Genomic DNA, 12,796 nt, shown 5'->3' with positions numbered 1-12,796 from the left:
AATAAATAATATATTTATTCTTATTGAATTCTGAAATATCGAAATTTTAAAATATTTAAAAGCGAAACATTAGTATAGCGTTAAAGTGATTGAACTTTTGGAAATCCTATATACGGTAAGTTAGGAATACCCGTATTCAACTTAACGGAACTTTAATTGAACTTAATGTATGGAATATAATATTATATTCCGTTGCAAATATCTCTAATCGAGCCTTATCTCTCTCATCAACTTTTAATCAGCCGGGACACAAACGGAAGATTTACATATTAAAAATAATTTCATGTCCCAAATACTAAAACGTTAAATCTCAGTTAAAGCTGCTTTCAAAGGACCAGCTACATAACTTCGTTAATTGCACCCAAATTCAACTTTCATAAAAATATATAATTAATTATATCACACCCCATATCTGTCCCTTGTCCAGTCAACTAGAAACTGTGGGGTCGATGACTTTGGTTTTCAATTTCAATAAAAAAAATTAGTCACCAGTTGAAGTTTTATCAATAACCGAGGCCTATGCATTCATATATTATGTAACTAACTCTGACCCGCATCTTCGCCCGCGATATTAAGGAATATTCACATGGAAATGAGACGTTTTTTGAGTGTTTGAGTTTGAAATGAAAAAAGTGGTTCCACGCCTAGAATTTTTTTTTTAATTTCACAAGAATAGTTTCAAAATTCACTAATATTTCCTTGTGTAGTTTACAATCATACTTTGAATATGTATAAATTGTCAAGTTTTGTGACCTTATTAAAATGTTAACCTTGTGTGATGCGAGATATCTTACTAAAAATTCAATACATATTAATAATCTTAAACTCGCTTGAATAAATTTAAATAGATAAAAAATCATTTTAACCTGAATCATCACTTTCATAAAATTTCTTGAACTTTTCAAGTTCATAATAAATTTATTCACCGCTAAATAAAAATCAGTATTTATCCACCTTTCAACATAAGTACACGTTATTCAAAAGCGAATGTGTTAAAAAGCTGTATTTAAAACGCTTAATTTGTACTTCAAACGAATTCAGCTCTCGTGGAAAACTCTCACGAAACAAAAATATTTAACGTCCGTTCATTTTTTTAATACACTTTGTGAATACTGAATATCTTTTAAACTTAACTTGATACATTTTAAAAGCTTTATCTCAATGTAGGATATTCAGTTTTATAAATATCATTTGAAATAAATAAATATCCTCTACTCAAAATCTACTCGTTTTGTAGCACGGCTGTTCAATCCCCAGAGGATGTTTCATGTTACCTAATCGTAACCGTAATAGATATATTGAGAACAAATAGGTTTTCCTGAAATATACAATATCTCACTATCTGCGGAATCAGGAAAATTTATTGTGACGTTTTACTTATAAAGCATATCTTATACACGAATAATAGAAATGGAGAAGATTTATAAATCGATACATCTTCTTATTAAGACTTTTGTTACTATATCCGAATTGTATAGCACCCAAACATATTTTAAATTTTGAAATCAATCTATGCGTAGGTATTGTTGTAGACAAAGATGGATTCACGATATTGTAATTATTATTTGATGACAATAAAATATATAATCAATCAAATGCGATGACACCATTAAATTAGTTATTGGTCCATGATTGCCACTTGATGATACAACTGTTTACACAAGAATCAATTAAAATTCAATTTTCCTGCTAATTCCTCTGTCCTAAGTTATGATCCGATTTATCATTTGCACTATTTATGAAGTGTGTATTTATTATGATAAAGCAATTAGTGCTTTTAGGATGATGTATTTATGAAAAAAAGTATTATTAAAATATTTGTTCTTACTTCCTACACGTGTTCCTGGATATCATAATACTTTTTTTCTAAGTGTGGGATAAACTTTGCATAGAATGCAAATGTGTCACAAGATTTCAATGCTATTACCCATATCGTTAAGCATTTTCATTGATCGTTTAAACGCAAAATACACTTATTTTCCAGGATGTTATTCTATACTTTAAAACGTTACATTTAAGATTGTTTTCGTTTAAACCTTCTCTTATCAATATTAACGCATGAGTTGGCAGAAAGCAATGAAGAGTGTAAGGTACATGAGGAAAGCTATCGTTACTTGATTATATTTCTCATAAGTATCTTCTTTGCATGACCATGGTTCGTTTCAAAATACAATTACATTAACAAATTTTGAATATGCTGTTTAATTTTAACTTGTTTTAGCTTAACCGAGTTAGAATATTTAAACCATACAAACTGAATTTCAAAGATTGTCTTTTATTTAAGTACTTAGTCTTCAAACTAAATTCACTTCTAATCTATTTGCTTCGGGTACCTTCAATTACTGATAAAATATTCTATTGAAAAATTAAATCTTCAGGGTACGTGCTTTCACGTTTCAATGTTTTGCTGTCTGAATTTTTGTAAAAGCGAGAATCTTCTAAGGGAATTATTTAACTATACAGAGTAAAATTGTACAATTCACCTTCGTAGGAAGATTAGGAGGAAATTCGACACAATTGGAGATAGGCAGACGAAGTGCAGATACAATCCACTTACGATGCTTTGATAATAAATTAATGTTATATTGTAGTAGAACATATTTATTTTCTTTAATTTTTTTTTATTTTTAAAATTTAGCAGTAGACGTAATTATAAATCTCTTTCTCATAAAAACTCTAAGAAGTATAAGATAATTAGAAGGTAGGTACTCCAAACGTTTACCGGCGCCGGAGTGGACGGGATGAAGTAGAGGAAGCGCAACTGTATGCCTCCTACAGGGAGTGCGTTACCTCTCTGCAGGAGGCAATCAGCAGCGCCAAGGATAGAGCATGGGAAGAGATGCTCGAGGGTCTGAACCGAGTGCCGTGGGGTCGGCCGTATAAACGGGTGAGGCAGAAGCTCCGCCCGTGGGCTCCGCCCCTGTCTCAGTCTCTCGAGCCCCGTCTGCTAGAACAGGTTGTGGTGTCTCTGTTCCCGGACCGGGGAAGATATTCTCCTCCGCCGATGGCGGCGACACCTGCGTCACAGGAGGAGCTTGCAGAAGAAATCCCTGCCGTTACCCATGAGGAGTTGGAGTCGGCAGTTACGCGGCTTAAAGGGAAGAACACTGCTCCTGGACCTGACGGGGTACCTGGCCGAGCGTGGGTGCTAGCGTTGGAAGCCCTCGGGCCCCGGGTGGAGCGGTTGTTTTCGGCCTGCCTTGAGTGGGGACAATTTCCCCGTAGGTGGAAGACAGGGAATTTGGTCCTGCTAAGAAAGGAGGGGCGCCCGCGCGATTCGCCCTCAGCGTACAGGCCCATTGTATTGCTTGACGAGGTGAGCAAGCTTTTTGAGCGCGTTTTCGCAGCTCGCCTCGTCAACCATTTGGAGGGAGTGGGACCAGACCTCAGCGGAAACCAGTTCGGCTTTCGCCGTGGTCGGTCCACACTCGACGCGATATCTCGCGTGAGAGCCACCGCAGAAGATGCGGCTGCTAGTGGAGAAGTCCTCCTGGCGGTGTCTTTGGACATCGCCAACGCGTTTAACACCTTGCCGTGGGGCAGTATCCTGCAAGCTCTCCACTATCATCGCGTGCCGGGCTATATGGTGCGACTGCTGCGGTCATACCTCTCAGATAGGACTGTTGCGTATCCAACCCGCGATGGATGGAGTGAGAGGGAAGTGTCGTGCGGTGTCCCACAGGGTTCGGTCCTCGGGCCTCTCCTGTGGAACATCGGGTACGACTGGGTCCTGCGCGCCACTAACCTCCCAGGTGTTAGCGTAACTTGTTACGCCGACGATACTCTGGTGACTGCGCGTGGGGCCACATACGAGGAGGCAGCTTTATTAGCTACCACGGGAGTTGAGCAGGTGGTGTGCCGCATCCGGCGGTTGGGTCTAGAGGTGGCGCTGGAGAAATCCGAAGCCATTTTCTTTCCCGGTCGCCGGAGGCTACATAGCGCGGGCTCAGAGATTCGGGTCGGTGGGGTAGCTATCAGGGTCACCACCACCATGAGATACCTAGGCATCGTGTTGGATAGCCGATGGAGGTTCACGGAGCACTTCCGTCGCCTCGCCCCCCGTCTTGTAGGGGCGGCCGGGGCACTGGGAAGTTTGCTGCCAAACCTTAGAGGCGCTGGGGGTGGGTGTCGTCGGCTATACACTGGCGTAATCCGCTCCATGGCCCTCTACGGGGCCCCCATCTGGGCAGACACCCTGAGCGCCCGTACCAGACCCCTCTTGCGGAGGCCGCAGCGGGTCATGGCGCTCAGAGTAGTTAGGGCATACCGCACGGTGTCTTTTGAGGCTGCCTGCGTAATGGCCGGAACGCCGCCATGGGATCTGGACGCCGAGATGCTAGCGGACGTGTATCGGCGCGTCTCGGCGTCTAGGTCACATGGGGTGAATCCTTCCTATGAGGAAGTAGAGGAGTGGAGGGCTGAGGCTGTCGAGCGGCGGTTCCGGGAGTGGGAACGCCGGCTCGAAGATCCCAGCGCGGGTGAGAGGACGGTCGTGGCCATACGTCCAGTCCTCCAAGAGTGGTGCGACAGGCGGCACGGGGCCATAACCTTCCGCCTTGCACAGATACTGTCCGGGCACGGCTGCTTCGGGCGGTACCTGTGTAAAGTCGCAAGGAGGGAGCCCAGCATGGTCTGCCACTGGTGTGCCTGCCCGGAGGACACGGCAGATCACACTCTTGCCGTGTGCCCCGCGTGGGCCGAGCCCCGTGCTCGCTTAGTCGCGATTATCGGGCCGGATCTCTCTCTACCCTCCGTTGTTCGTGCAATGGTGGATGGCGACAGATCCTGGCGTGCGGTGATCGCTTTCTCGGAGAACGTGATCTCGCAGAAAGAGGAGGCAGAGCGGGCGCGCGAGAGGGATCCTCACGCGGACCCGATCCGGCGCAGACGTCTTATTGGGCGTCGTCGCCGTGTTGCGGCCGCTTTACACGGTCGTAACGTGCCTCCTTGATGAAGGGCGCCGGGCGGTGGAACGGGGAATGTAATCCATCGTCCGGTTCGGTGAGGCGGCTTGAGACGTGTTCCGCTCATGCCGCCAACGGGAGGGAAGAGCAGGCAAACCATCTTTCCTGTTCTTGGCTTGCGCCTGGCCTAGAGATGGGCTGCCGCCGAGGGGGTCGCGGAAGAATTCCAACCAATACCCGCGGCCCCATCATTAAAGCGGCTCGACGGAACACAGTGGGGTTTTAGTCGGTAGGAATCCGACATAACCCACGGCTCCTTCCCCGGGGGCAGTGGGTATCTTTGGAAGATTTCCCCACTATAAAAAAAAAAAAAAAAAAAAAAGGTACTCCAAACGTTTGAAACAATTAATAGGTGTAATAAATAATAATTTTAATCTAATTGATAAAATCTACAGCAGTTTGTTGCAGAACTGGCCTGAAATTGTATTTGGGATCTAGATATGATTCTAGGATAGTAGGTAATAGGAAAACTCATGGGCCGGAATAAAGATGCTTTCGGTATGATATCGACTTTCCGTCAATGTATGATTAGTAGAGCCTGCTCGATTTCCGCTCTTATAAAATGTTTATGAATTTATTAAATATGTATAACATAATAGATTAAAAATATGTATTTTTATGTAAGAGAATCCTAAGTTTAAACTCTTTATATTCTTATTTCTTACTAAGATTTTTTATGTAATAATAGTAGGTACCTACCTAATGTTCGTTGCAAATAAAGGAAAAGAAAAGAAATTTTGTGTAATCAACACTTTCATCTAGACTAAGTCTTATTACAAACAAAATTAGATAATGGATCTAATGGATTGAACAGTGAATTCTTACAGACTATTCTCAGAATTAAAAATAGCAGGAATTATATTGTTATTTTCTATTATTTTAATAAGATAAAGTACAATACTGTTTCACAGTATTGGACAAATACTTATTTGGTAAATTTTTAATATTGATAAATTTTTGAGAATAAAATTACATTTCAATTTTAACAACGCTACTTCTATCTCATTAAGAGGGTGTTAAAAATAATTAAATTATTTCTTTAAAAGTTTTACTAGTTTTCATAAATGTACCTAATATAAATAAACCTGAGTATAATTATTGATATTAAAATAAATTCTAGTTCGATTAAAATTTAAACTGTTTGAATTGTAGATAAACATTATTGCAGATGTGTAATTGCACCTGTAAATTATTACAATCAATGGATAATATAGATATCAGGAACTGCAAAAAATAGGTTAAAAGATTTGGCCCCACGGGACACTCGGAGGGATGAAACATAAATCTGATTTTCTGTACATTTTCAGTGCGAGTCGGCCATTTAGGCCTAACAGAAACTCTTCAACTTACGAAACCAAAGAAATACGTAATAAAGACGTCATTAGCGTCACAGCATGAAAACAAATCTCAGGGGCAATAATATTAAAACTATTTAATGGTTGTATTCGTAACATAATATTGAAAGCAACAAATATCTAACGAAATAAAGTATATGTAGAGTTTTGGCATAATATAAAAATTAATTAATGCATATTTCAAAAAAATTCAGAGATTGCATCGGTTTAAATAATTGTAAAATATTTACTCCGACTAATTAGGTACTTAAACATGTATGAAACCATCCACAAAACCAAATTGTCGAGCTTTGTTGAAAATTTAATTACTTTTTGTGCTATATTTGTAAAATCAAACTTATTGTTCAGTTTAAAGAGCAATTTAGTATATTCTAGAGATGTAGAAGATATTCAACTAGATAATTCCTACTTCAAAATAAAAATAATTTATTTCAGTGATTGACTGACTTTTAGTTGAATAGTCATAATGTTGTAAAACAGTTCAACTACATAACAAATTCAGTATAATCACAGTATCATATTATTTTTGAATGAAACTAAATACGTAGGTAATAAAATCTATTGACCGAGACGTTGGCAATTCATAAAAATGATAAAGTCGACTTGAAATATCTTATAGCATCTTCAGCGTGTTTTAGATTATTGCGGCCAAATAGGTATTTTTAATAAAGAAATAAGCGTATCTGCATCTGGGGTTTTAAAACTTATGATCTTTATAATAAGTAAGAATAGGTACCTATCCTTAATTGTAATTATTTATCGATCTGAAATATAATATAATAGAATAGGAATTTAGAGGCAATAGGTGCAGTAATACAACCTACAATGTAGGTTACACAAGTCCAAGGAGAATCTAAGTGCTCATACAGGCATTAGCAGCATACGTGACAGAGGCTTGTGTTGCGGTTCAGTTCGCGTTTATTTAAACTAAAGTTATACTAAATTCTAAAGGATTAGTTTAATAATATATAATACTAGATAACACATCTTTGTATAAGTATAGTGCTTGTACCTATTCATATTTCAAAAAGGCTTGATTGTACCGACTAATTACCTAACATCCACGCAAATGTTTGAAATGTCTGTAATTACGTTATATAAATAAATCGTTGCATTGTGTCAATGATCCAGATAGTTCGCAGAGTGTCTCGGAGTGTTTAAAGCATGTCGGTACAGAACCCGCGCCTCATTACACAATGTTTATTTATAGGAAGCAGCTGTCAGGATGTTTCAATAATTATAAAATTTACATTAAGTATGCTTTATTTGCTTACCTATTTCTTGGGAAGTTATTATCGAAAGACAATCGTCGTAAACTCTATCGTCTAAAATATATACAATACTTTAAAAACCAAATAAAAAAAATAAAACCAATATTTAAATAAAGAATAGACATTTTAATCTCTTGATTTGCCTCCTTAAAATGAAATGAATAAATTAGAGCGAATTGGGTAGGTAAATGAATAAGATTTGCGAAATCCGTAAATCTAATTACCTACCTATTACGTTCACTGCTGCTTTGTTTCGAATACCTGTTGTAATAAAATATTTAAAGCTATGCTAGAAATGTATTTCTCTTATAAATAAATGCCACAGAAACACAAAAGGCAAAAGAAGAAAGTTTTAAATGGAAATGAGGAAGTAAGTTTAAGAAGTTTTAAGGATGTGGATATCCGAGTCAGTCACACAACGTATGAAAGGGTTTTACATATACCTACCAATAGTCCTATAGTCGATAAGTAAGAAATAACAGCTGTAGATTACATCACAAATTCATATAATTTTGTTTTGTATATTATCAGAAACATACTTATCCATCACATTGAAGAAAAGTACGTATTTGATATTTAAGTACCTACTTACCAAGCAACTAATTTTGTACGCATCAGATGAAGGGATTTCTGAATTCAGGATATTTATTAACCTAGCTATGGTAGCAACTATCTAATCACAAAGACAATATATTGTGCTAATAATTAATAAACTTAGAAAAATGTTTATAATTAACCTAAAATTTTATGGAATACCAAAGATGTAGGTAAGAAATAAAAAATATGCCCCTTCTAGCTAGCTTCTTTTCATTTCGTATTCTCCTCCTAACTAAGCAATAAGTGGAAAGCGATAAAACTTAATAAAGCGGTCGTATACCAGATTAGGTACACTTGCAGACAAGACTTTCATTATAAAGTGCGAATAAGTACAATAGAAATTGACCAGTGCAAACAGACGAGCGAGCTTTATTCTTTCACTGAGAATTATTTATTATTTAAAAAGTATAAAACATTTTCAAGCTCTCTATCCATTTGTATGATTAAAAAGGATTGCTTCTTGACTTCGATTCAAATTATTTTATTTTATCCCTCATTCATTATAATATCATTCTTTTTACTTTAGAATTCAGATTAAGTTTATTTCTTTAATATTTTTTCACTAAAGGAAATACGTGGTTCTTTAAAAGTTTGCAAAGTACCCAATACGGTTTTAAAATAGAATATCGAATTTCAAGGATAAACAAAAACTTATTCAATAAACTAAGAATATTTATAAGTAAACTTGTGGTTTCCATTGAGAACTTAGGACGATAATGGGAACAAAATTATACTTTTCCATTTGCTAATAGTTTTTATTGTATAAAGTATAGACTAAGTAAATCTGAAATAGATGCAGTCTGCAGCCAAAGTATTAACTATAACTACGTAGCGCACTCGGCACAGATACGAGTAGATATCCCGTTTCGTCCTCATCAATTGCTTTTGACACCACAGAACTAAAATAGTTAACTGAGTTATCAAACCTGTGCAAATATAATATTTCAGACTCTACTTACGTACAGCTTCCTCTTTAGTAAGGTTAGTAAATGTATTTGTCTATACCACGTCTATACTATCTATACTAATATTATAAAGAGGAAAAGTTTGAAATTATGTATGTATGTATGGTTTTCACACATAAACTACTGGACCGATTTTGATGAAATTTGGCACAGACAATCTTGAGACCCTGAGAAAGAACATAGGCTACCTTTTATTGCGAAATATGTACCACGGAAGAAGCCGGGGCGGACCGCTAGTAGCAAATAAACTTAAAAACTAAACTACGTGACCGATTTAGAAAATTCTTTCAGCAGAAGAAATGTAAATTATTCCTCTATAAAAAAGGGCTAAATTTGTAATTCTTACAAACCGAGGAGAATCCGTACACAGCTGCTATTACTATGTGAATGATAGTGTCGAACCCGAATAGCACAATATCCTATTAGTGCACATGGCTTTTGTCAAGGAAAGATGACAACAGCTGTCGCGACTGCTCGGGGTTCGTTAACAAATCCACTTTTCCTTTTGCCGTTCCAGCTCAATGACTTTTTAATCCGGTAAAGATTTTTATACCAACGTATCTAGTGAAGCGTGGAAGGCTTCATAATAATGTAACAGATTTCCTGTTGCTCGAGGGTAATATGTATTTTTGACAAGGTATCAAGACTTTTTGAAACTTATACGTTTTTTGTTTAATGTCATAATCTGTATGTACGCACAATTTATAACATTAAAGTAATTGTAAGATCAATAAACATGTTATATGTATGTAATCTTATATATAAAAATGAATCGCAAAATGTGTTGGTAAGCCATAACTCGAGAACGGCTGAACCGATTTCGATAATTCTTTTTTTATTATATTCCTTGAAGTACGAGGATGGTTCTTATGTAGAGAAAACGAAAACATGTACCACGGGCGAAGCCGGGGCGGACCGCTAGTTAGAAATAAATTTAACTTTAAAGATAATTAATTTTATTAGTCTTAGAATATATTATTAAATGATTATAAAGTTAGATATAATAATTATATTTTTTACTGGTTAACTCCAATCAAAATGTGGCTATTATAACTCACGGCACTCGATTTAAACACTCCGGAGCTAAACGAGTGCTAAAATTTAACGCTCGTAAAGTCCATCGTGCTGGAGACATAATCTGTCATTCAGAATATCCCTTTTATCGTTCGAATATAAAACCCTTTACAACTTGCTTTGATTGTTTCACTAACACGTTTATACGAATTTGGTTTATGACGAAATTTCATTTATTAACGGACATCAAACAATCATAAGCTTACGTAATTTTAGTGAAATAAAAACACACTTTGAGTTACAAATACATTTATTCAAACATTTAAAGAATCCACAAAACAAATACAACATTAGTAACGTGCGTAACGAGTAAATACAAAGTTTTCGAAAGAATTTAATACAGCAACGTAAAACGCTTACAAAATATATGTATTACAAAGTAGTATAAATCGCTATAGGAATAATTATAGGGCTTAAGAAAAACAGGCAATTTCGATATACATCTCAACAACACAATCGAAGAGAATTGTAACGAGTACATAAAATCAACACAAGTCATTAAATATTTTCTTTTTCTTAAACAATATAATCCATTAAGGCACTGGTATCCTGCTACATCCAAGGGAACAACAATACAACTTGACCAGTACGTTTTAAACTGCAACAATTTCATCGTAAACCATTCTAAACTTAACATTACAGTTCTGGCCAAGCTCGCAAACAAATATAAAATATGCAAGTCGTTGGTATAACATTTGTACTTCGTAGGTGAATGAAAATTAAATTGCAACGTATTTATGACATCTATACGAGTCAGACCTTGGTCTGTTTAGCACATAACATTTCAAAAATGAATCAATATTAAAGTGTTTATAGGCTTGTATCTTGCCAATATTTTTTGGCAAAATTGTAAAGCGAATAACGCCATAATGATAAAAATGTTTATAAAAAAGTATTTTATGCTGATTAAACCACCATACGCAAATATCAAACACTTACATAGGATTAAACGCGGAAGACTACATTATAAAAGAAAGCTATTATAAATGCAAATCGGAGAATCCATTGTATTCAAAAGTCGACAAACTTATTCTGTTTAAGTACCATGTTTAATACAATAAATTTTCAATCTACCCACAGTATAAACAAAAATGGAGATTTGCGCATTGTACATAAATTAACATAACCTAATGTCACGTCATTTCATTGTCATTACAATCAGATAATAAGTAGATGAATACTTCCATGTATATATACAACAATAACAAAAAAGTCTAGTCTATTGACTTAAAAACATGTAAATAGAAAAATTATATCAACTAGAAGAGCAAAGTTAAGGTCGATAGATATCGGTTTCATCTCCAAGAGAAAAAGGGGATACTATAATAAAGAGTAATAATAAAGATTCAGCGAAAGCCCCTTTGCGTCAAGTGGTGCACGTTAAAGTGGTAAGCGAGAGAAAGCAGCGCGGTGCGAGTGTCGAATACAAGTAGAAAGAATTGCGCCAACCATTCCGTGGGCGTTATTCTTTCTACTTCCTCATGTCAACGGGCGGCCATGAGGCGCTGGCACTGCGCTAGTAAATACTTCTTCTGCTGCTCATCGTATAGGAATATCACTTTTCCTGAGCCAGAGCTCGGGAACATTCCGAGCACCTTCCTCTTGGCTGTGGGAATGTATACGCCTTTGTTCACAGCGGTTGGCACTTCTGGGATTTCCGTCCAGAGGTATGTCCATACGATCTGTTGGCAAAGAGTTTTTATTACTATTACGTAGTAATCGCTGCATTAACGATAGAAACGCCTGTTGAGCTTTTCCTGTTCAGATTGCTTTTTTTCTGTAAGTACAGTATTAGGCACAATAAAGAGATTTAATTTGATAGATACCTTTTTGCTAGCCTTCCTACTTTTTTGTTTCAATAGGTACCCATAAATTTGGAGAGGATATTTGGTAAATATCTCTTTAGCCAGGCTGTACGAAATACGTCAGTATAATAAATTACACGGAAATCCGTGTATTGTTCTCAATGCGAAATATACAAAGTTAGTTAATCGCGCATAAATTTTGCATGCGTTCACTAATGCACTGGCAAGGCTTTAATGACAATAATAATAAATTAACGGCACACTGATACAATTTTATCCAGTGCCAACACGTTACGAATAAAATTATTATATTGACTTGTTGTCAGAAGCCAATATTTATTGTAATAAAGCTGTTTGTCCTTATTTTCCGTGGAAATAATTAACGATTGATCTCAAATATTTAGGTGTAAATTCAATGAAATATTTATACCAAATTACGGGGTGCGGCGTCGACACCGAGCACTCGTTACATAATACATGACTCGCGGTAACCGAGATATAAAACGTTACTAACTTGTATTTTATTCTGATTGCAATTTAAGTTTGCAATCCTATTTTTACCGTATCTAGGTAAAAAGAGAATAAAATATGTACTCAGACTGTAACAACGTTCTCTAATTAAGAAAATATATTAAAGTACTAAATTGGAAACTGTGAGAAAAAAACGCGAGGTTTAAACATGTTTGAATTTTGCATTTCGCTCATTAACAAGATAAATCAATTTTATACGAGTCACGGCAAAATAAAAAAAACAACAGCATATAA

At 36.6% G+C, this 12,796-nt stretch overlaps 1 protein-coding gene across 1 annotated transcript in view; it reads right to left on the bottom strand.

The window, feature by feature from the left end:
- Positions 1 to 10,462: 10,462 nt before the first annotated feature.
- The window catches only part of LOC123692973 (vacuolar protein sorting-associated protein 13), a 36,247-nt gene continuing 33,913 nt past the window's right edge, over positions 10,463 to 12,796 (bottom strand). Inside the window, exon 60 of the mRNA XM_045637831.1 lies at positions 10,463 to 11,908. Within this exon, the coding sequence (XP_045493787.1) occupies positions 11,711 to 11,908 (198 nt within the window). The 3' untranslated portion in view covers positions 10,463 to 11,710. The remainder of the gene's footprint in view (positions 11,909 to 12,796) is intronic.

Source organism: Colias croceus, chromosome 7 (genome assembly GCF_905220415.1).
Source record: "Colias croceus chromosome 7, ilColCroc2.1".
Taxonomy (NCBI): domain Eukaryota; kingdom Metazoa; phylum Arthropoda; class Insecta; order Lepidoptera; family Pieridae; genus Colias; species Colias croceus.
This window is presented reverse-complemented; position numbering and strand designations above follow the sequence as displayed.